General features: G+C 44.1%; 1 protein-coding gene across 3 annotated transcripts in view; it reads left to right on the forward strand.

Annotated features, from left to right (window-relative positions):
- Window positions 1-25,586, forward strand: part of LRGUK (leucine rich repeats and guanylate kinase domain containing) — a 96,044-nt gene that overhangs the window by 47,289 nt on the left and 23,169 nt on the right. For 2 of the 3 annotated variants that reach the window (XM_043873302.1, XM_043873303.1), the window contains 5 exons: window positions 6,042-6,138; window positions 10,041-10,154; window positions 12,875-13,076; window positions 13,770-13,865; window positions 20,350-23,045. In XM_043873302.1, the coding sequence (XP_043729237.1) occupies window positions 6,042-6,138; window positions 10,041-10,154; window positions 12,875-13,076; window positions 13,770-13,865; window positions 20,350-22,571 (2,731 nt within the window). In that variant the 3' untranslated portion in view covers window positions 22,572-23,045. Of the gene's footprint in view, window positions 1-6,041; window positions 6,139-10,040; window positions 10,155-12,874; window positions 13,077-13,769; window positions 13,866-20,349; window positions 23,046-25,586 lie in introns of those variants that run through there. The other variant, XM_043873304.1, reaches the window with a different exon arrangement.

Below are 25,586 nucleotides of genomic sequence, written 5' to 3' on the forward strand. Positions count from 1 at the left end.
CGATGATACGCGGCAACTTTCTAATTAAAACAAATGATAAAACCAAAGCACATCCTCAGGGGCAAGCCATTGCTCTTGTTTAGATTTTCTTTTATTTTAGTCTTCATCCAACATAAATTTTATTGATTTTTAATTAAATGGGAAAAAAAGGTGTGAATATAGTCTCATTGTGAAACACATAAACATTTACAAAGGCGCTTTCTCTAGCGCTTGCTTGAATCTTTTCTTTCCCTTCTATTTAGCACATTTTCTCCTGGCATTTTGTCTTCCTTTTTAAATTGCATTTACCCAAGACTATGACATTCAATGAAATAATTCACATGCTGAGTTGCATATCCAGATGTATAAATATTAAAAATGTATCTCAGTGGTATAACAAATATTGGCGTGGCTGAGAGATTGTTCTCTTGCCTCAGGATCTGACTTTACTATTTGTTCTTGGTTTTAGGAATAGGCTGGATGTTCTTTCTTTACCAGTTTATAAGTGACCTAGAGATGGGACTTCCCAGGTGGCTCACTAATAAAGAATCTGCCTGCTAATGCAGGAGATGCAGGTTCAATCCCTGGGTCAGGAAGACCCCTTGGAGGAGGGCATGGCAACCCACTCTGGTATTCTTGCCTGGAAAATCCCATAGACAGAGGAGCCTGGCAGGCTACAGTCCATAGGGTCACAAAGAGTCAGATATAGCTGAGCAACTGAGCACGCATCCATGGCCTAGAGGTAGGCCATGCCTTCTGAGTCTCTCCATTTATTTCTAGTCTTACTATTACTGCACAAATCAGTAGCTTCCTGGAAGAGTGCTGGATAATGAAAGAAACATAAAACAATACCAGCATACCTGTTCATCTTCCAGATTTAAGGCCTTGAAAGTGATCTGATTAGGCATGAAAGCAAAAATTTATTCTTCAAAGAGAAATCTTTATTTTTATAACCTTTTCCATGATGTTGACTACTAAATATATTCTACTAATAATATGGTAAATCAGAGACCCATAGCTATTGAGTTAAATGAGATGATATGAGCTATAGCTCCCTAGTGCTGTTTAATCTAATGCCCCTTTATACAGATGTGACAGACTAGTACAATGGTTTATTTATTCCTTCAGTCAGTGTTTCTTAAGCACTGTCTATGTGCCTTGTTCCAGCGATAAAACTATGAAACAAGCAGACATGGGTCTTGTCCTCCTAGCAGCTTACAACCTATATGAGATTCAGTTAAGTAAAGCCACCTAACAAGATAGTTTGATGGGTGCTATGATGAGGGAAGTGAAGAACCTCTGTGATAGAAGAAATGGGAGGTAAATGGGATGTGAGATTTGAGCAGGGAATGCAGTCCAGGCAGAAAGAACAACAGGCACATTTGATTAACTGAGAGTATTATCCACTGTAGCCTGCCTAAGCGTGAAGCATGGAGGAAGATGGCAGAAAATGGGACTAGAGAAAAAGTCAGGGGTCTGACCATAAAGGATCTCTAAGCAGAGGAGTGTCAGGGTCACAGCTGCGTTTTAGAAAGTGGGCCCTGTGGGCAGTTTGGGAGAGGGTTTGGGGAGGGAAGGCTGGAAACTAGGAGACTGGTTAGGATATAGTGACAGGTGTTGGCACAAACTAGAAAGTGGTATGTAGTTACTGGAAAGTGGACAGAGTAGTGGCTTCCTGGAATTTGATAATCAGACACAGTACATGCTGGAATCTTCTGTGTTCCTGATCTCTTAAATTGTGTCCAGTGACTTAGTAATACACATTTGTATTGGGCATTGGGACCAATTCGGTATGCCTACCAAGCACGCTCGGAATACCTGGGCATTTGTGAACACCCACTGAAAGAGGTCCTTTGCTCACAATATGGCATTGTATAAATGTGCTTGAGTTTGGATGCGCTCACAGCCAAAATGCGCTCTGCCTAAATATTTTCAGTAACAAGTTCATTATTTCTTGAGGCAATCTGGTCCAGAATTGAGATTCTAAATCTGCACGCTTCTGAATCACATGGAAAAAACTTCTACTCCCTCAGCCATCTCCTAGCTCTTCTTAGACATTTTTGCTTCTTCTTCTTACATCTTCCCGGATGTGGTGACATTTCATTATTTGGCCTGGCCTTCCATATTCCTTTCTGTCCTGATCATCTCCCCCAGTCCACAGACTTGGTTTGTTAGGATCCTAGATGACAGCTGGTCAGTGAATCCGCCTCTAAGAATGCGTAACTCACCCTTAGACTTTGAGCACCAGTGTTGTAGTCTGAGGTTAACTGCGAACTCAGCTCTTTTGTCTGTTAAATGAAACTAACAAGGAGTATGGCTCCCATCGCAAACCAGGTTTTAACTAATTTACCTTGATTTAACTAGTAAGTTAGTAAAAATAAACTCATAGAAATGTAAGTTACAATTGAAATTATGTTTAGACCGGGGAGAGGAAACATATTAACAGTGATGGCCCAAGCAAATTTCTTTATCTGGCAATTGTTTATCTAAGTTTAATGAAACATTTCTTTCACTATGAAGTATTTCCTTTTTAAGATATTCATATTTAGACAGCATGCTACAGAGCAAACATTTCTATATGTGAAAACTGGATGACAGATTCAAAAAACCGTAGGTCATCTCAGGTCCTTCTTAATAGAAAGTTCCACAGTGGATGCCAGTTCTGTCATCAGCATTCTCCACGTCAGTGAAGCCATCCCTTTATTTATCTGCTTAGAAGCTTCAGATTGCTTCTTTGCTTTGTCTTTCTTTTAAAAATTCTGAGAAAATCCCTGCCACTCAATTCTTTTGTTGGAAAATGCAAATTCAGTACAGTGTACAAAGGCTGCTCTAAGGGTGCGCGGTACCTGAATCGAAGTCACTGAGTTATCTGTCCTGACTGTCAAGGACACCAACAAACAGAGGGTCTCAGGTCCCTGCCAAGTGGTGGGAAGAGATGTCGGTGCGAGCAGACATCACAACGAAGGTCACGGTGTTGGGACCGCCTTCCCTTAGAATGTGTGCACTTTCCTGAGTGTGCAATTTAAATGTGATCTTAAAACCTTTACCTTTAGAGTATTAGTTCTTGGCTATAAGGCAGGGGAACAATAGTATGAATTATAAAAGCTTGTTTGTTTTTGACTTTGAAATGGAGAAGATTTTGAGGTTGTGACTTTACCCTCTTCAGTTCAGTCGCTCAGTCGTGTCCGACTCTCTGTGACCCCATGAACCTGACTTCGGTGTCATCCTGTGGTTGTTACTGAGTCATGTTACTTCACTGCTGTGTCTCAATTTCATCATCTGTAAAATGAGAACAGTGGTAATGAGGTAATAACAGTAGTAATGGTAATATAACCAATGGTAATGGTAATATTACCTTTTTGTGAGGAGTCAATGAAATAGCATGTCACGTGTCTAGCTATTTGCATCTCCTGTTTTAAAGCCGTAGGATAATCTAAAAATCAGTTTGCATTCCCAGAACTTAACATTGGGAAGTTAGCATGTCTGAAATCAAGAGTCCTGGGCTAGTTGGGAGTCACAGTTTAGTTCCGGGACCAGTATTGGCCTGCTCTCTGGCCTTGGACAGGTCTTTTTTTTTTTTTGGTGGTGGGGGCCTGCCACGTGTCATGTGGGATCTTAGTTACCCAACCAGGGATCAAGCCTGAGCCCCCTGCAGTGAAAACTCCTGAGTCTTAACCACTGAACCACCAGGGAAGTCCCTGGGCAAGTCATTTTTATAGTCATCTTAAAATGGAGCTCATCACAGCTACTGTCCACTTCACATGTTCAATTAATTCATTCATGTTATAGATACTTAGTAAATGCCTACTATGGGCCAGGCACTGTGAATGCAGTGGCAGATAAGATGAACAAGATAAAGTACTCCCTATTTACAATAGCTAGGACATGGAAGCAACCTAGGTGTCCATTAGCAGATGGATAAAGGAGTTGTGGTACATATATACAAAGGAATATTACTCAGCCATAAAAAGGGATGCATTTGAATCAGTTCTCATGAGATGGATGAACCTCGAGCCTGTTATACAAAGTGAGGTACGTCAGAAAGAGAAAAACAAATATCGTATATTGATGCATATATATGGAATCTAGAAAAATGGTAAGGGTGAACCTATGTGCAGGGCAGGAATAGAGATGCTGACGTGGAGAACAGGCTTGTGGATACAGCGGGGGAAGCAGAGGGTGGGATGAGTTGAGAGAGTAGCGTTGAAACACATACATTACCATATGTAAAAAAGATAGCTAGTGGGAATTCGCTATATGATACAGGGAGCTCAAACCCAGTACCCTGCGACTCCCTAAAGGGGTGAGGTGGGGAGGGGGGGGAGGGAGGTTCAAGGAGCGGACATATGTATACTTATGGATGATTCACATTGTGGTATGGCAGAAAATTTTTAAAATTAATTTAAAAAAATTTTAGAAACATAAAGTGCTCCCTTTATTATTCATACATCCTCCTGGGCAAGATAGGGAAAAAAAGAAAAAAGAAGGAGTAACAGTAATTGGGTGTGGCTAGCTGGGTTTCGTGCATGTGTGTGCTCAGTCGTGTCTGACTCTGAGACTCATGGACTATAGCCCGCCAGGCTCCTCTCTGTTCATGGAATTCTCCAGGCAAGAATACTAGAGCGGGTTGCCATTTTCCATTTTCTTCTTCAGGGGATCTTCCCAGCCCAGAGATCAAACCTGGGTCTCCTGCATTGTCGGTGGATTCTTTACCATCTGAGCCACCAGGGAAGCTGTGGGAATGCTATTTCAGACAGCGGGCAGAAGAGCCCTCTCTGGTTGAGCTGAGAATGCCATTCAGTGTTGGAATCATGGATCCTCATGGGAAGTTCATATAGATTGAGGAGTGTGGCAGGAATGAGGAACGGGCTGGTCTCCACCCTCCAGCAGTAGAGGAGATGGGGTCCTGAACAAGGGGGTGGGGGAGGAGTTGGCGGCAGGCATTGAGACTGCCCGTGAATAAAGAAGAGGTGCATCACCCAGCCACAGAGGGTTCAGAAAGGCCTTTTGAGAGTGACACTTAAACTGAGTCCTGAAGACAAGTGGGCTAACCAGATGGAGGAGTGGGGTAGGGAGCATTCCAGAAAACAGCCATAGACCAGGGAGCGTATGAAAACATCTGGGTGAAAAGTATATGGGTGATAAATATTGTTTTGTTTCTTAAAGTTTGATGATGTGATATTAGAGGTCATGACTCAGAAGGTGGTAAAGAACAATAAGTGAAAACTTACTGTTGATAATCCAACAAAGTGTTGGTAATCCAACACTAAATTTTTTGGAACTCTAAAATCACTGCACATGGTGACTGCAGCCATGAAATTAAAAGACTCTTACTCCTTGGAAGGAAAGTTATGACCAACCTAGAAAGCATATTAAAGAGCAGAGACATTACTTTGCCAACTAAGGTCCGTCTAATCAAGGCTATGGTTCTTCCAGTGGTCATGTATGTTTGTGAGAGTTGGACTATAAAGAAAGCTGATCACCAAAGAATTGATGCTTTTGAACTGTGGTGTTGGAGAAGACTCTTGAGAGTGCCTTGGACTGTAAAGAAATCCAACCAGTCCATCCTAAAGGAGATCAGTCCTGGGTGTTCATTGGAAGGACTGATATTGAAGCTGAAACTCCAGCACTTTGGCCACCTGATGCGAAGAACTGACTCATTCTAAAAGACCCTGATGCTGGGAAAGATTGAGGGCAGAAGAAGGGGATGACAGAGGATGAGATGGTTGGATGACATCACCAAGTCAGTGGACATGAATTTGAATAAACTCCAGGAGTTGGTGATGAACAGGGAGGCCTGGCATGCTGCAGTCCATGGGGTCACAAAGAGTCGGACACAACTGAGTGACTGATCGGAACTGAATCGAAAATTTGTATAATCCCTATACACTATAGCAAGTGAATGTGTCTAGCACTGCCAAACCTCAGGGTTTTCATGGTTATGTTACTTTATGATTTGTGGATCCACTTTAATTTTTTAAAACACTTTATGCCAAGACCTTTTCCATTTTGAATTTCAAATTAATAGAAAGAGATAGGAGTTATATACTTTCTGTTTTCAGGGCCTGTCACACCACCAGACTGCCTTACTTTGGAGAAGGAGATCGGGTTGATTATCATTTTATCTCTCAAGAAGTTTTTGATGAAATGCAAAACACGGTAAGAATGCTCTTTTTGTGTAATGCATAAGAAATACATGTTCTCTGGTAGAAGTATTAGGAAATCCTGATAAGAAAGAGAACAATTACATGGATGTATTCTCATTGAGTTGTGTTTTTAATACCTTTGATATATCATTGTCCACACGCTGCTTTATGATCTTGGAGAAAATACTGTAAATTTCCAATGAAACCAAATAAAGAGATGTTTTAAGAAAATGGAAGAAAGAGCACAGTGAGAAGTTCTTGAGATCTGTGTTTGTCAGGTGCTGCTATTTATGATCAGATTTTACTCAAGATAAACGACTCCCACAAAACTGATGTTACTCAGCTAACTTATAAATTGAGCACTTCCAGGGAGTTGGCATGTTCTGTCCACCGACCACTCCCTCTTTGCTATCTTTGGTGCTTTCTAATTGTTGTGACCCTACACACCATTTCAGTCAGCTGGTCTGCCCTGGACACGTACACAGCCTTAACCTTCCCCGGAAACATCGCTATGTGAGAAGTCCTCAGTCCCAGAGAGCCAGCAGGCAGGTCACTAATGCAGTTGGAAGCCCTCAACATTAGATCAGAGAAGATTCCTCATTTCTTTGAGGTCTGTGGCTTTCCTGAGTGAGGGTTACTACCCTGCTCTGGTCCCTTTCATAGGAGCTCTGGACACTTTTATTCAATTTAAACTTTATCCCCTGAAACCCTGATCATCTAGTCATCGGTGGTAATTCACAACAACCTTGTCTCTGAGTTCATTTCCTTAAAATAATTTATTTGTTCTTTCTTGGCCCTTCACATGCAAAGCGAATCCTCACAGCCCTAGAGTGTTTTGTCTATCAAAGGTACATGTTAATGTCAATACATTATCCACCCATGACTTCAGTTAAAAAGTATCTCATATCTTCATCACTACTGATAAATCTGTAAGCCTCTTATTCTCTTTTCAGGCATGGGCCTTAATTTTGTTTATCTTATCATCATCTTCTTTCTATCACTAAATTAATCCTACACCACTTTTTTCCCCCCTGAAGCCTAGTGAAGGACAGGATTAAGGACTAATCTCTGTTTCTGCCTTTGAAAGATTACCATCCACCAGTGATGCTGTTACTGCTTCAGGCTCCCTCCTCTCTCCCCCCTGCTCCTTCATCTGTCCTTTCTCTGCCCCATCCTCAAATAACAGACCTGGCTTACACCTCAGTGCAGGCAATTGTGGAGCATTTAAGCATAGGTCTGCAGTTGCTGTGAGTTTAATTTTGAATGACCAGCTTTATACATGATACATATTTTCTCTTGCATTCACAGAGAAACCAAGTGAGAAAACCCTATAGTCCCTGGGCCATTTTCCCTCTAATCTTGTCAGAAGAACATCTTGGAAATTCTTTATGATTTTCTCTCTTACGGCTATGTTTTAGAAGTTCAGTTTAATGTACCAAGGGTACTCTGAGACTTTATATTTCTAAAAGCCATAATAGAAATCTGAGGAGTTATCTTGATACTAGTAAGAAGCATTCTCTTAGGACTCTTTGGGTTGAAAGACAACTAGTTCCCCACACTGCTGTTAATTTCTCGTGGTAGAGTCTGGGGCATTTTTTCTTGATTTAGTTCCACAGCTCTCAGTGCCCCCACGGGCTCCCCTGATGTTTCAGACCTTATCATGTCTGTAATCAAGTAAGTCCTACAGTTCCTAGTCTAAGAAATCACCATACGTCTCTACTGTATTTAGTCTTCTAGTTTTACTCTCATGACGAAAGTTCTTGTGTACTGGAGAAGCACTCACTTTTACTGCCTCTGCTAACATGCATGACTTCACTGTGATATCATCATTGTTAACTTGAATTTTGTCATTAAGATCTTTTCTTTAAAGGGAGCTTGAGGCTGTTTCCTGAAGAGAGACAAACCTAGAGAGGAGAAATTCACGACACCTCGTCAGCTGCACCAGTCACACCCACACACTCAGCCTCTGTACACAGAACCCCTCTACGGAGCACTCCCCAGCCAGCCTGTCCCCTTCCAAGTCACAGTGCCCCTTAACGGACAACCCTGGCACACCCCACCCCTGCACACCTGCCGTGGACAGTCACACCTCCCCACTCTGATGGGCACACGTAGACTAGCACACACTTCCGTATACATTCCACACCCTGCAAAACACAGATCATCCCTCCATGTGCCCGCAGACACGTGAACCCTTCTTAAGGCCACATACACAGTCACTCACCTGCAGAGCGTCTTCTTCCCTGGTGGAAATAAGACCGCAGGTCTGGAGGTGTCTGAGATAAGATTATTGCTCTGTATGAAGAAATCCACAGGCAGGAAGCCATGACTGGAGTGTACCTCTCCAGAAGCTGGGGGACCACGCATCTCAATTCTTAACAAATCAGTTGAACAAGGCTTGTTTTATGTGCACAAGTACAATGCAAGATTTCTCCCAACCCTACCTTCTTCCAAAAGATGTTTTTGGGATCCACTTGTGTGCCCGTGGACACACAAGTAAGCAAATTCATAGTATACATCTGGAAAGTGATTCAAATACACGTTATAAAAACAGGGTGAGTCACAGTAAACAAGATAAAATATGTTATACCTGAGAAGAGATTCAGATATCTGTTTATCTGTGTATGTGTATATATGTATATATATATATATATAATATAGATATTAAAAGGAAAGGAGTCATAGTGTTTATTACAAAGAACACAGTATGACACTGAGTGGGTAAAGTATTAAGGATATTTATTGTTGAGTCTTTAACTTTTAGGAGGTATAACATAAATTTCATTTGCTATGGGAGGGCTGTGGATTTTTCTCATTGCCCGCAGCAGACACATGCCCCAGAGGCCCATCCCACCTGAGGGACACCCTTTCATGGCCTTCCAACACTGCCCCCCGACAGGTAGCCCACCCCCCATCCCCACAGATCTCCAGAACCTCCGGGCCAGGAGGCACAGGGTAGCATCAGAGACCCCCAAGCTGCTACTGTTTGTAACGATGGTGCTGGCTGTTGCTGGTCTTCAGTGGATGGGGCTCAGCCTTAGGAGTTTTCACTTCATTATTTATTTCAAAATCATGTATCGGAGGAGTCCTAGCGGCCAAGGATGTCCACATTTTTCTTCCTTCTGTTGTCATCAGCATCCACCTTGTGGTTTAGTAAATATCATATCATCAAAGGAAAAGTCAAGACAATTTTGAGAGATGTTTCTAGTTCTTTCTTTTTTTTTTCCTTTCTTTTTTACACATGACTACAGTTTCAGAAAGAACTGGGCTTCCAGAATATAAAGAGAAGGCAGTATTTATACCTCAAATGTCTCGAGGGCACACACAATGCTGAATACATTTGGGGCAGTTCCAGTAAAAAGCTGTGTTTATGAGGAAAAGCAGGAGGGGTCTGTTTTTCACAGCTTATCTCTGGATGCAAAGGTTTAAGGATGTGGCTGTAATTGACGGCCTTCAGGCTTATCTGGGAGAGCAAGGCCTTTGGGAATGGAAGCTTTGCGGGGAGAGCTGGTGCACTGGGAGAGCCAAAATGGCTGAGACACAAAGTGAACTATTAGTTTTGCTTTCTCCGTAATGAAGGTTTATAGCACACGCTTGGCAGGAAGTGGGTCAGTGAGCAGGATGATCTGTTTACCATAAGCTTCATTGCCTTCACTCTCCTCTGACATTTGGTCAGCAGATTATCTCCAAAAGCCTTTTCTTTTTTTTTTTTTTTGCCAGCTAGGAATTCTGAATGAAATTTTTCCATCACAGTTTGATATTAAGTTTCTTAAACCCATTGTCATCCTTATGTAATTGCTAATATTTGTAATTTTTATGGATGCATATAGAAAGAAGACATCACATCATTTAATTTATATTAAATTCCATGACGGCAGCTCTTATTGGAAAGTCTTTTTACTTCTTCCCTTGCAGGGGAAATTCATTCTAACCTATAATTATGGTAATCACAAGTACGGATTAAGTAGGGACACCATAGAAGGTATCGCGAGAGATGGCTTAGCAAGCTGTGTTCATATGGAAATAGAAGTAAGTACTTTCCATTCAATCAATTTCTTTTTAGTGTGTAAAACTGTGTATATATTTGGGACTGGGGAGGAGGCTATGGCGTGCACGCAGCACACTTCTAGGCCTGAAAGGAATGCATACAAAAGGTGAGATTTGGGGGACATCCCTGGTGGTCCAGTGGTTGAGACTCCATGCTCCCACCGCAGGAGGCTCAGGTCTGATCCCTGGTCAGGGAGCTAAAATTCTGCATGCCACATAGCATGGTCAAAAAGTTAAAAAGTAATAATTATGTGAAATTTTAAGTTTTTAATTATCTTAGCAAGATATAAATAATTCAACTGGCGTTAGATAACAAGACATCACCCAAATGCTATGGAGTAAAACAGCCACTCAAGATTTATTTTCTGAGTTTTTTCCTCTCTAAATTATCCCTTTTTCTTTTTAGAGCATGGTTCTCTGTTTCTATAAATGATAGCAGAGAAAATGCTTCCCACAGGGTGTGAAGGTCGTTCCCTGTCCCCACAGGACAGTGGCAGGTCCCTGCTGTTGAGCTTGTCTCTCCCTTCTCCAGGGGAGATGCCTAGGGTAGGCTGGCATTTGATTTCAGCTGCTCACTGGTTACCATTTTCCATATATTTTTTTTTTTTTTAGCAATTTAGGCTTTCAGATTTCAGCAGATCTTTCTCTCTTCCCCATTTTCCCATCTTTCCACAGTGATCTTCTGGAGTTAGAATATACAGAAGCCTCTCTCAAATTGACTCCAGTGTAAAACCAGGAATATCCAACTCATTTGTTTTAAAAAATATGTAGTTATATTAAATACTTGAGATCTTCAAATACAGTTGATTTTTTTTTTCAAGTTACCTTCTCTGAACAGTGTAACATTTTTTTAGTCAGAAAGAAAAAAAGTAATTAAAAGGATCCCATTAGACCAAACACTCAGAAAACAAAATCTAGGTAAGTCAGGTATTCCGTTACTATTGACTACCTCTCCCTTAAATTTTTTTCCTCTCTTGACTTTGAAGAGCAGGAGACTGTGATCCCTTTTTGGTCTTTTGTGTGGGTCTAGGAGAAGGAAATGGCAACCCACTCCAGTACTCTTGCCTGGAAAATTCCATGGATGGAGGAGCCTGGTAGGCTATAGTCCATGGGGTTGCAAAGAGTCGGACACGACTGAGTGACTTCACTTTCTTTCTTTCTATAGTTTCTTTTGGAGGAGGAAATGGCAACCCACTCCAGTGTTCTTGCCTAGAGAATCCCATGGACGGAGGGGCCTGGTGGGCTGCAGTCTATGGGGTTGCAAAGAGTTGGACACGACTAAGCAACTCACACACACACAGTCCCCACAAGGGCTTCCCTGGTGGCTCAGACAATAAAGGAATCCACCTGCAATACAGGAGACCTGGGTTTAATCCCTGCATCTGGAAGATCCCCTGGAGAAGGGAATGACAACCTGGTCTCATATTCCTGGAGAATCCCTTGGCCAGAGGAGCCTGGTGGGCTACCGTCCAGGAGATAAGTGTTGCCTCGCTTCAGTGAAAGTGTTCACCTCTCTTCCAGCTCATTAATTTTCCTAACTTTAAAACCCTGCAGTTCTTATCTTCCTGCAATTGATTTGTTGTTCATCCTTGAGAAGGTTTACTTTGTTTCTGTGCTAATTAGCCAGAACAACAACAACAACAACAGAGACCTTTCCCAGAAAATGTCTTCCTTGAACAAGGCAGAAACAAAAAGTATGCATCTGAGTGTAGACACTCGTCAGCTCCAGTGACTACCGTTTTCCATTTCAGTGGTTCTGAGTTCTGGCTCCTGTTTTACTTTTTTCCTCCCTGAGAGCTTCTTCCTGCTCATTGCCAGGAGGTTGAGTCTATAAACCAGGCTTTATTCCTGGTTCTTCCCAGCTAAATCATTTTTCCAAACTCTCCTTGTCATTGACCCTTTTAGACACTGTTTTTTTTTTTTTTTTTTAAAGAGTCTCTATTTCTTCCCCTTGAATTTTTAAAAACAAAGATTTTGAACACTGAGTTAAACTACTGATGGTTGGATTGAGATGGAAGGAACTTCAGAGTCCATTTGAAAGAACTTCCATTTCACAGCGGAGTTGGCACAGAGTCACAGCAGCCAGCGAGCTGCAGTCCTGACCCAGGCCCCCGGTTCCTCTGAGCACTACTGCCTACCACTGCTTCCCTGCTTTGTGTGGGCTCCTGGTTACCAGGGTACCAGGAGCCTGGCCTTCCCATGCTCTGGGTACAGGCTGTGAGATGTAATAGGAGCCAGCCAACCGCCAGGCTGCTGATTTAGGAACAGGAAGGGACCAAGTTGATGACAAAGGGGAAACAGAGGAGCCTTTCTCTCTGGTAAGATCTGTCTCCTGCAGCTGCAAGGATACCTTTTGAAAAGTAGAATTGAATTTGCTTTTCAGTTATAAATATGCAGTATTCTGTGAGCATACCTATTTGTCTCTAGCAATTTTCTTTTTTAACAGTCATGTTCCTTAGAACGGTTAAAGGATAACCAGGTAGGATGAATTCTTATTTTTCTAATGATAATGTAATATTTGATAGACAGAGAGAAGTAATCCAATCCTGAGGTATTTGTAGGAAAATAACAGCTAATTATACAGAATAAACAAATTCTTCAGTACAACACTACTTATTAAACCTATGTTGTCACATATTTCCCAAATGATTTCTAAATTGTGTCTCTGTTTCTAATTTACTATCATTTCCTTAAATACATAGGGTGTAAGAAGTTTAAAACATTCCTATTTTGAGCCTCGATATATCCTGGTGGTACCCATGGACAAGCAAAAATATGAGGGCTACTTGAGGAGAAAAGGATTATTCAGTCGTGCAGAGATTGAATTTGCTGTCTCCAGAGTGGACCTTTATATTAAAATTAATCAGAAATATCCAGGATACTTTGATGCAGTAATCAATGCAGGTCAGTAACTTTCAGCAAAGTTCTATTTTTGAAGTATAAGATCACTCAGGGAAAACCTGCTGCAAAGTATGTTCTTGTTGGCTGAAGGCAGTTTCTTACGGTTGTAGGACTGAGGTTCCTGACTGCTGGCTGGCTGTCTGCCAAGGGTGACTCCCAGTTTTTAGAGACTGCTTTCGGGTCCTGTGCATGTAGCCCCCTCCACTTTCAGGGCAGCAACAGCCCATTAAGTTCCTCCTCATGCTTCGAGTGTCCTCACACTTCTCCAAACAGAAACCCTCCTTTTATGGGGAATCATATGATTAGATTAGGCCCACCTGGATAATCTCCTTTTTGATTAGCCCAAACTCATAAATAACCCAAATTATTTATTAGGATATTTTACTAGGATATTTATTATTAGGATAGTAAATTATTTATGAGGATCTTGATAAATAACCCTAATTACATTTGCAAAAGTCCCTGATGCCATATAACCTAACATAACCACAGGAGTCATCGCTCATCAGATTCACAGGTTCTGCCCACACTCAAGGGGTGTGTGTGTGATTAAGCAAGGGCGAAGTGTCACCGGGTGTTAGAATTCTGCCTACCACAATATTCATGCAATTAGATCTAGCTAAAAAATTATTGCCACAGATTGGCTCTGTTTTGATATACGTCTGTTGCTAAAGTACCTTCTCTCCTCTGCTATAGATGATCTGGATGTTGCCTACCAAAAGCTGAGTAAGCTCATTAGAGAATACCTTGGATTTTCTGAGGTAACTGCCAAGAGTTTGGTTCCAACCACAGGTATGATCCTGTCCCTTTTGTGCCAGAACTTATTTTGTGTTGAAAGGAGAACAAATCTATGGGTTGTTATTTGAGGACTCATCAACCAGGCTAATGCTAGTTCTTTTTTTTTTTTTAAAAAGAAACAAAATTTATTTGTATATTTGGCTGTGCCAGATCTTAGCTGTGGCATGCACACTCTTGGTTGTCACATGTGGGATCTGGTTCGCCGACCAGTGATCAAACCTGGGCCCCCTGCATTGGGAGCACAGAGTCTAAGACACTGGACCGCCAGGGAAGTCCTCTAAAGCTGGTTCTTACTCTTTAATCCCTGTCCTTCCTATGGTGTTACTGTCCCCACAAGCAAGCTGTGTGAATCAGCCCCTCTGGATGTGTCCGTCTATTTGTCAGGGTGACCATAATGGATCTTAGAGGACTGTCCTTTAAGGATGTGCTGGGCAGTACCTTGCAGGCTGGTACTAGTAGATATGGGTCAGTCCCACAGTTCAGAACTCAGCCTTCTGGAAGTTTGGCTCCTTAGGGGCTGGGGTGGTGTTCTGCCTGACAGCATTGTTCAGTCCAAGAGATTCTTTCCCTCTTTGTTTGCGCTGCTCTGGTCCTCAAAATGTGGCCCTCCAGAGTATAATGGAAGAGGATGTGAGCCTGGTCCTGGCCCTGCTGCCCCCTGGGACAGGCTGCTTCGCTGTTCTGAGCTTCAGTTTGCCTTCTTGTTAGATGGAGTTAATGCTCCCCACCTGCCTCACAAATCATGTGCCGCAAATAAAATGGGATATGTGAGTGCCTCTCCTTGGAATCTAGGAATTCTAAAGCCCTAACTTAGAATTTCAGTACATGAGTATTTTGAGACGTCTTTAACAGTTTTCCCCCAAGTCCACCTCGCACCCATTAGGATGGCTACCATGAGAAAAAAACAAAACAAAAAATAGAAAGTGTACTGGCAAGGATGTGGAGAAATTAGAAATGTAAAATGGTGTAGCTGCTACGGAAAACAGTATGGAGGTTCCTCAGAAAAGTTAAAAATAGGAACACCATCTGATCCAGTGATTCCACTGCTGGGTAAATACCCAAAAGAACTGAAAGCAAGGTCTTGCACAGATGTCTTTACATGTTCACAGCAGCATTATTCACAATAGCCAAAAAGTGGAGGTGACCCAAGCATTCATTGGTGGATGAATGCATAACAAAATATGGTTTGTACATACAACAGAATATGATTCAGCCTAAAAAGGAAGGAAATTCTGACACCTGCTACAGCACGGATAAACCTTGAGAACATTCTGCTAAGTTAAAAAAGCCAGCCACAAAAACACATATATTGCATGATTCCAATTATATGAGGTACCCAGACTAGACAAATCATAGAGACAGAAAGAAGGAGGGTGGTTGCCAGGGGCTGGGAGAGAGGGAGGAACGGAATGTTGTTCAACGGTGTCAGAGTTTCAGTTTTGCAAGATGGAAAGAGTTCTGAGGATCGGCTGGAGAATGGTGTAGGTGTGCTTAATGCTATTGGACCATCCATTTAAAAATGGTGAAGATGGCAAATTTTAGGTTACATGTATTTTACTATCATCATCATCAAAGAATGCCCTCACGAAAGAAGTTCTCCGATGGACTGACCTGCATTCATGCTTGTGCACGCTAAGGCGGTCAGTCGTGTGGTTCAGCCTTTGTGACCCTGCCCAGTAGGATCTTGCTGGCCGGGCTGTGTCCTGGCCAGCCAGCAGCAGGTCAGGTCACAGTTTTTGCCAAAGTTCAGACTGACCGTGTTGTTTTGCAACTCTACACACCCTCTCGAGGTGAGGTGCCCTTGGAATCCTGGAATCAGATTGGTGGGAAAATGGTAGCAGCCAACATACAATGACCAGCGTTTTCTTCCCGGGTGTGTCTCATAGGAGACAAGTGATAGAAAATGCCAGAAGAAAGTGCAGGCTGTGAAAGCGGGCACCCCTGGAGGAGGGAAGGTTTCACTCAGTTCGTGGAGGGGCACGTCCAGTGAGGGGTGGGCAGTGTTCACCCTGCCTGGCCGCCCCCTCTGCATCAGGCTCTGTTCTTTAGAAAGCTTCGCCTATCCAGTAGTACCGTGTATCTCATGAGGCTTCCATGGAAGCTCCATGTAAGTTTCTCTTGAGGAAATATGGCTCCCTTTGCTTTAAATCTTTGCTAGCCAGCCCAGCAACCTCTGATGTTTAATTTGGTCCCCTGCGTGGACCTGTCCCTATGGGGCTGTCCCCTAGGTGAGAGCACCCTGCCCCATCCCTGCACCAGGCCCATCTCCCATTGTAAATTAATAAGTTGGTGTCTCTGGCTTTTAAATCAGCCCCTTGTGGGTTGGGAGAACCATGAGTCAGCCCCGTGAGCCTGAGCAGTTCCGAGCAACGGAGACCCAGCAGCACCGAGGGCACCTCTAAACTGTGACTGCCGAGTAGGACTTAGCACCAGGGCGATGGGGTGTGGGATGTGGCCACCCCCCGACCCCCCACCAACACAGCTCATCTCGCTCTGCAGCCATCAGGAACACTGGGGACTGCAGTGTGCCATTTGGCAAATTAACAGACCAGATAATGTGTGCATAAGGAAATAGACTTCTGTTTTAAACGGTTTTATGAAACTCCATTTGTTTGGACTAATTAGGTTAGACCTGTCTGATTTAATGAAAAGCATGACTTCTGGAATTTGGAAAAGTGTTCTCACTCTCTGATACATTTAATACCTGAAATTGGGCCGTCCAGTTATTGACTAATAGAGTCCCAGCTTTTAATAGTAGATGGGAGGGTTTGTACTTACTATATCAAATCACTGGCCTTCATAGACCCCAGTTTTTCTGACAGGCTTACTATTTGGAAAATCATGTATTTTCGTTAGAAGCCAAACACTCTATATGATTTATGCAGTTCGTCTGCAGAAGAAGGTATTTTTTTCAGCTGATGGTTTAAGGATAAATTTGCACATAAAGTGATTTTGTGGAGGCCGGATATTAGTCAAGTATTTAAAAATTCTAATTAACACAGTTCTCATTAAGAAGCTTATACATTGTCTCTAGTGGCCCGAGAGTGGAGCCAGCGGCCCCTCTGAGTCTCCGGGCGGCGAGGTGCGCGCCAGGGAGCGTGGAGCAGATGGTAACAGGTTCACTGCGGGAGAGCAAGGCCTCGCCATAATCACCTTAAGATGAACCTCGTGACTCCCTGAGAAGGGTCCAGAGCACCAGAAGGGTCACTGCCACAGGCTCGGCTGGCTCACAATTCTCGGCCTCCCTTCTGAGCTAGGTCACTCTGAGTTAAAGTTCTATGGTTTAGGTATATCTATATAAAGACTTTCCTTACTTTCATGCATGTAAATGGAATCCCGAAAAGCAAAACTCCATAATTTTAGTACGGTGGAATCACTTTCATGTATAATTGAGCTGTCAAAGGTAAGAAATTGAAATTAAAAATATTTAAGAGTCTATGAAGCCAATTTTGCCTTAGCAATTAAAAAATTGGACTGGAAAGAGGAAACCTCAGTTTTGCATTCAAACTTTCACCAATAATCATTAATTTGATTAGCACTCCCATTTCTAAGAAGCAAACCCCAAAACAACTATATATAATATTCTGGAACACGTTAAAATCTGTTCTTCCAGAGCTGAGGTTTTCCGCAATGGGCCTGAACTGTCCATCTGTACTGTCAGCTTCACTGTGCACTGCAGACAAAAATCTGATGGCCAATGGTGTTTTCATAGAAGCAGTGATCCTGTGTCAATGCAAATGGAAAATGATTGCCAAACATTTGAATTGCTAATACATAGCTTTATCTTTAGTAATTTCATGTTACTAATTTGTACTTGAGAATGCAATTTTAAATTCTACACTTAATGATGTGAAAGTGGAATGAAGTAAAGAAAGTAAGTACAATTTTTATCAGTTCTGAGTATAGCAGCCCATCAGCCTGGACCCACAAGTGCAAACCTTCACTGGAGGAGAGACTAATTCAATTTTCATTTAATGCGTGTAAATATAAAATAATAACTTTGGGCACAGAGTAATTGTAAACCCTCAAGTTCTTTAGTTGTTCTGTCTCTCCATCATGTCCACCTCTTCCCCACCCCATGGAATGCAGCACACTAGCCTTCCCTGTCCTTCACTATTTCCTGAAGTTTGCTCAAATGCATGTCCATTGAGTCGATGATGCCATCCTATATAAATTAAGGTACAGAATTGCCCCCCCCCCCCAACAATACAGGTAATATTCATTTCTAAACCAGGGAGGTTAAAAAAAAATCCTGAGTAAACAATATAATGTGTATAAAATAAGGGAAAACTCACTATATTCACAACCCAGTATATGTGGTTTGTTTTGTCTCTTTACAAGTGATTTCTGGAATTGTCAGTACTTCCAGTAAAGCTTTTAAAAAGCTGATCCAACCACCACCCTGAGTGGTTCAGAATTCTGACTAATGATAGAGAAAAATGATGATGGCGATGATGAGTCTAGCAAGGGGAAAACTGAGCAATTTACTAGTCCATAAAGTGGTGCCTTTATCTCTAATGAGGGGCCTGGTATCATTTGCCAAGTTATATGAATGGTTAAATTGTGAAAGTGGGGCGGAAAAATCTTTGTGTATCTGATTATTGGAAACCAGGAGGGCTCAAAGAACTTTCAGCATTGGATTTCACCATTCTTAGAATTTTCTATTTTTTAAAATACTTTTTATTGTGGTTAAAACATGAAATTTGCCATTTTAACCATTTTAAGTGTATGCCTTAAAGGTATCATTTATATTCACAATGTTGCAAACCATAATTACTACCTATTTTAAGTATTTTTCATCACCCTAAATAGAAACTTTATACCTGTTCAACAATAACCAACACCCCACCTCTGGGCCCTGGTAACCTCTAATCTACTTTCTGTCTCTATGAACCTGCCTGTTCTAGATATATTTTTTAGCTGTTGTATTTTATTTTAACATTGTTTCTTGACTAAGTTCATATTTTAATTTATAACTGTTATAAACTAGGATGTTAAGAATGATGAACAGGGCAGCCCCTCAGAAAATTTGCCCACGTGGCAAAATTTTCCTTGATCCCCTTCTCCTTCCTGTCCCTGGTTACCTCTGACTTGACTGGATGCACGGGGTGCACACCCAGACTAGGAGGTTCAGAGAGAACCCGGAGTGGTCTGAACGCGTCCCGCGTTGTGGCAGGAGAGGGACCGGTGGCCAGGAGCCCAGTAGGCTCCTGGAGATGGACCACTCTGGGCTCCCCTCAGAGGTCTGATTTGGTTTGGCCTCTGAGTAGCCAGTCTCCCCCAAGGTCAGCTGAGGCTGGTTTCTTGAAGGCTGTTCCAGACTGGAGTGCTGCCTCTGACCACTAGCCTTTCAGAGCCGTGTCCTGAGGACTGGGTTACAGTGACCCATGGGCCACCAGAATACACCAGGGGTCCTATCCTGAACGAGTGCCTGCTGAGGTGATTATGTCCAGGAGACCGGACTCACGTGTGCTCTCATGCAGGTGACTGAAGAAGGCAACCCCTCTCTGCAGCATCGGCATGGATGTTGGCCTCTGAGAGTCACCTTCGAAGCCAGGGTGGACCTGGTGGGAAGAGGTTGCCCTGGGCGGGGGTGGAGTGGAGATGGGGTAGCAGCTTGGACGGTGGAGCCTCAGGTGCCATGTCCCTGAGCCATAGTGCGTTGTGGGATCCCACTGGATCTATTCTTTCCTTCCTCCCTCCATTCATCACTCACTCACTCACATCACTCACTGAGTGTCTGCTGAGCTTCTGCACCATGCTAGGTACTCGTCACAGAGCTCACAATTTCTTTATGGGACAAGGAAAAAAGGCCACTGAACAGGGAAACCAATCAGACTTGGTCTGGCTTAGCTGTCCATCCTCTAGTTTCTACTGTGAAAAGCAGCATTGACCTCTAAGCTGGTGAAATGAAAATGTCATTCATTTAGAAAATATTCTGGCCCATTCTCAGACCTGAATATAAATGTCAGTTCTGTGAAGAAGCCTCTTCATGTTTATTCATAAACGTTTATGCTTTCATTTGACTAAAAATTACTCTGCATGCTCAGTCGTTTCAGTCGTGTCTGACTCTTTGCGACCCCATGGACTATAGCCCACCAGGCTCCTCTGTCCATGGGATTCTCCAGGCAAGAATACTGGAGTGAGTTGCCATTTCCTCTTCCAGGGGATCTTCCCAACCCATGAATCAAACTCGCGTCTCTTATGTCTCCTGCATTAGCGGGCAGTTTCTTTACCACTAGCACCACATGAGAAGCCCCCAAATTACTCTGATTCCATTAAATAAGAGAATTCTACACACTTAGTATACCAAGGAGGAAGGATCGTTAAATTCTTCTATATGTGTAATTTTATTCTTTTCAAGGTCCTGTGTGCATCAACAAACCAAGGAAAGATATTTTTGGTTATTAATTTCTAAAGTTACATTGTTGCATTTGTTAAGATGTTTTTTAGCTAACTTCTTTTTATGTTAAAGCAGGAGCTCCCTCTAGCAAGAAGACTGCCTCTGGGGTGCCGGCACACTTGGTTCCATCCCCAAGGCGCTTGGCGAAACTGCAAGCGGATGGCCAGGTAACAGAGCATCTCTCTGGAATGCAGATCCCCACAAAGATCCCTGAAAATCAGAGCCTAGCTCCCTCCCAGAACCAGGAGCTGACTCAGGAGGGAGCAGCCCCTCCAAAGGGGCTTTCTCCCGAGAGCCAGGTCAGCACTGAGCCTCCTGCAGAGCCCAGCCCGTCAGCGCCTGGTCTCCCCCAGAAGGCCCAAGACTTATCCCCAAACCAGAAGGAAGCCGATGCTCAACAATCAGCTCTTTCTTCAACAACAGCAACCACAGATCTGCCTGAGAACGAGGCCCGGACATCCGAGGTGAAAGCAGGTGAAGAGGGGCAGCCTGCCACCACTCCCTCCCAAGGGCCTCTTCAGCCTCCTGACCCACCGCCAGCCCAGGGCCCTCAGCTGGCTCAGGATGAAGAATCAGGGGAGGCCAGGGTAACCCCCAGCAGCCCTCCCTGCTCTGAACTTCCACAGGGATCTGACCCAGCATCCTTCGGCCCCCAGGGAATCCAGGAGGGGGAAACCGGGTCAGCCAGCCTGCCAGCCAACAGTTCCCATCATGATCCTCCCAGAGATCCCTCTGGCCCTGACGAGGTCACACCTGGACCACCTCCGGGAGACTCTCAAGAACCTTCCGAGGAGGGAGTCCCCAAAGCGGAAGTTGCCCGGGTCGACACACCTTACCCAGAAATGCCACATCCCCAGGACTCAACAGATACCCCACAGACCCAGGACAGGGGGGACCCCATGACTCTGACTCCCAGAAGCTGGCTGGCTCCCACCAGGCTGCCCCAGCCCCGGGTCCTTGCTCCGTTCCAGAGTCGGAGGCCCACGCCCAAACTCCTGTCACCCAGCAGGGACGAGGCCCTCGGAACAGCCTCAGATCAAACCGTGACTCCCTCTCCCAGGCCCCTGCTAGCTCAGGACGGAGACCCCAGTAAACTTCCTCTCATCAGCTCCCCCCATTCCAAACAGCCCGCCAACCCGAGCCCCCATCAGGGCCCCAGCCCCCAGCAAGTCCAGGAAGAGAAAGTCCGGGAGGTGAAACTGCCTCTTATCAGTCCTCCAGTGCAGGAGCCATCAGCTGCCCCCCACCCACCCCAGGAAGGGGAGACCCACTTAATCAAGCTCCCCCGAATTTCCACTCCTTTCTCAGAACAGCTGCCTCAGAACATGGCTTCTTCTGATTCGAGGTCTGCCAAGGAAAGGCAGACTCCCAAGGCAGGCCACTCCTCCAGCAAGAAGATTCCAGATACGCATGCCTCACCCCAAAACCACGAGCCAGGACAGCCTATAGGAGCTAGGAAAAAAAAACTTCCTGGCCACAGAGAGACAGCTAAAGGGCCCGCACACCTGAAAAGGGCGCCACCTGGAGGCCACCATGCAGCCTTGCAGCCAGAATCCCAGAGGAAGCCAACCCTCCTCAGGCCCCCCAGACACCCCAACCCCAGCCTTCCCCGGAGCCCTCAAGGGCATCGGAGAGGAAAAGTCCAGACACCAGACATTCCTGAACCACCCAACACTGAACCAGTGCCTAAAGATGCCCAGGTCCAGGAAGAGAAAAGGGGAAACGTACTTCATTCCAGGAAAAAGGTCGATGCCAACCTCCCTGCAGATGACCTGGTTCAGAAGGGAGCCAGGTCAAAGAAAGGACCAGCTTTGAAAAGACAGGATTCTGGAGGATTATCTCAAGAAAACACAACTACCCTCAGTGGTGATCAAGCAACTCCAGAAGGTCAACCCCCTCACAGGAGAACCCCCCAGAATGAGGAGGTCTCTGCAGAGTCAGTATCGGAGGGCTCTGCTGCCTGCGAGCATCCGAGGAGAAAAAAAGAGGATCACAGAAGGGATAGGTCTCAGACAGGAGAGACTTCTTCGGATCCCCCAGGGCAGGACGGCATGGCCCCCATCCAGCAGCCTGTCAGAGACACACAAGCTGAGCAGGGAGCCAGCCAGACTGGGCCAAGCTCTGTCCAGAGGGACCGTGCTTCCAGGCAGCAAACCAAAGAGAGAGGCACCTGGAAACACAGGGGAGCCCCAGGGAACACCAGCCCGGCTGCACCCCAGAACCAGGCATCTGCTGGGGAGCAGGGCAACTGGAAGGGAAGGCTTCGAGCTCGGGGCAGTCAGAGCACCAAGGTGTGAGCCGTCGTGGGGCCACCAGGTCATTGACATCTGTGCCCCCTAAAGCCATGGAAAGCTACGGTCAGGGCCCTACAGTCTATATAGCAGCTTCCTCCTGCAACCCCTAGTCAGTGTAGCTGGGAAGGCCTACCACTGGATTCTTAGAAGGCAGCTGATCTATACACTTCAGTATCTCCTTTGAGGCTTGCCATCGCAGCCTGGAAAAGCAGCCCTGTGGTGGTGGGGTACGCCAGCAAGTGGTTCCCCCGCTCCAGCAGATAGAGCAAGTCTGAAGGGTTGGTATCAGCAAAGATGCTTTGTGTCCAGACTTACATGAATTCCAACATGATTGTAGGCTCTGTCTGAAGCAATGCCTTATAGCCACTAAGTTTTCTTTTGTTGCTGTTCTTCAGTCGCTCAGTTGTGTCCAACTCTTTGCAACCCCATGGACTGCAGCACGCCAGGCTCCCCTGTCCTTCTTCACCTCCCGGAGTTTTCTCAGACTCACGTCCATTGAGTCGGTGATGCCATCCAACCATCTCATCCTCTGTTGCTCCCTTATCCTTTTGCCCTCAATCTTTACCAGCTTCAGGGTCTTTTTGAGTGAGTTGGCTCTTTGCATCAGATGGCCAAAGTATTGGACTTTCAGCATCAGTCCTTCCAATGAATATTCAGGCTTGATTTCCTTTAGCATTGACTGGTTTGATCTCCTTGCAGTCCAGGTGACTCTCAAGAGACCTCTCCAGCACCACAATTTGAAAGCATCAATTCTTCGATGCTCGGACTTCTTTATTGGGAAAATTCAGTCTAGATTAGCAAATTCTCTTACGCTTGTTGCATTATCAAGGGTTCAAAAGCAAAAAGAACTCTGAGAAAGGAATCCTTTGTAGTTTCTTGGTCTCTCCCACAAACATTCCAATCCCACAGGTTTTTTACATTCGTGACAAGTGATCGAGTGCTTCAGATTTGTATTGGCATGTACTGCCTGAAACTGACTTTATTTGAAATGAACACCTTCTTTCTCTCTTTGAACTGGAACCCCATGTAAATTAGCCCATGCCTTCATTATGCCTAACCAGCTGGCTAAAAGAATTAGGAGGGAGAAAATTGAGGCAAATCGGTTTTTTGTTTATCTGTTCATACCATCAGGATTCTTTTGCTGGCAAGTGTCAGGAATTGAACCTGAGCTAGCTTACTGTCAGAGCTAGCTTTTCTATCAGAAGGGAGGGGAATATCTCACAAAGCCAAACTGGGGAGGGCAGAGCGGCAGAAGAACCTCAGAGAGACTGGGAAGCATTTCAACACATCCAAAACTCGTCATCTCCAGGATTTTCATCATCTACTGGACTCTTGTCATCTCCTAGACTTCTGTCATCTCCAGGACTCTTCCCATTTCTCATCTCTGTTTTTGCCTCCATGCTGGCTCCATTCTCTATGACATAAATGACTCTAAATCAGTTTCTGCACTTGGCAGGAAATGTGACCATCAGTCACTCCTAAAATTTACATTTGGTTTTACATCTGGCAGCTCCCACTATCAGGGAGGGATTAGCTCAGGTGCCCCTTGATCCAAAGATTACAGTATACATATATATTTTTTCTTTTTTTTTTCTTCAGGGATGTACTCTGGCCCAATGTGAGTCAGATGCTCATTCTTCAGCCTGTCTACTCTGGCTGGGGACAGGGGCACATTTAGATATACTCAATAAGTTCCTTTCTGTGAATCCCGTCATTCACATGAAAGAGAATAACTAAGCAAAGCAGCCAGTCTAAGATCTGACTCTGAAGAATTTACAAGACAGTCAGTGAGCGCTCTTACTGTGTGTTTGGTATCATACTAAACTGTGTCTGGTATCCCATGTTTTAAAAATGTCATTGATGACTACGTTACCTGTAGCCTGTATAAATATGTCTGTATCTTATACAAAAGGCATGTCTTAACCTTAACACATATCCCCCCAAATTGTATGTAGGTCAAGTGTTATTTCAAGTGCAGTAGAGAAAATTGATATTTTTTACAATCCATGGTTCAGGACTCCTCTTGTATGATGAAGAACCTGTGATATACTAATAATTACCCTCGGATTTATCTGGTTTGTCCAAGATGAAATTAATAAGGTGAATTTTTTTAAACATATCATAACTTATTTTTATGAAGTTAGTTCAAGTCCTCCGACAAGCATGGATTGAGTACTTCATATATGCCAGACACTTTGATAGTTTCTACATAGAATGAGATGATGAGGACACTTCAAGGAGCTCTGTCTCTTATCAAGGGAGACAGATAAGAGGGTTCATTACAACACCGTGTGATTGGGGCAGCTGGAGGCCCTGCAGCATGCAAGGGTAGGTTTAGCACCAAATAGAGAGGAAAACTCATTTATTAACTTTTCCAGAATGTCACGAGAAGAATACTAAGGAAGGACACTGATTCAGCCTGGGATGTGAGAACTGGATGAGAAAACATTTCCAAGAGGAAGTTACCCTTCAGCTAAGTCCTCAAGGTTGCAGAGTAGTCAGCAGACTGACAGGAGAGGAGGGAAGTTCTTTCAGAAGGGAACAGCATATGCCTGAGCTTGGAGGTAAGAGCAGGCATGGCATCTTCTAAGGAACAAAATGTCAGGAGAGCTGTAGGTATATGTAGATATTTATAGATCCAAAGGGCACTCCGTGCTATGCTAGTGAGCCTGCAGCTTGATCTGTTAGAAAACGATGGGGAGCCATTGAATGGTTAAATGTTTTATCTTAGGGGGCATCTAGTCAGCATAAAGGATCACTTTAAGGAGGGTGATACAGATAGCCGGAACAGTGACTGGAAAGCTGTTGAGTTAGTCCTGACACGATGCTAAGGGGCTGAAACAAGGCACATCGTTGAAGGAGTGGGCAGATTCAAGATATTTGGACTGGATGTAGGGGGAGTGCAGACTGTGAAAGAGAGGAAGAAAATCAGGATAAGCACCCATTTTTTTCTGACCTGCATTTTAGAGGCACGAATACCTCACTTAGGTAAAAAACATTAGAAATTGATTTGGTTTC

The sequence above is a fragment of the Cervus elaphus genome, chromosome 18 (assembly GCF_910594005.1).
Source record: "Cervus elaphus chromosome 18, mCerEla1.1, whole genome shotgun sequence".
NCBI classification, from domain to species: domain Eukaryota; kingdom Metazoa; phylum Chordata; class Mammalia; order Artiodactyla; family Cervidae; genus Cervus; species Cervus elaphus.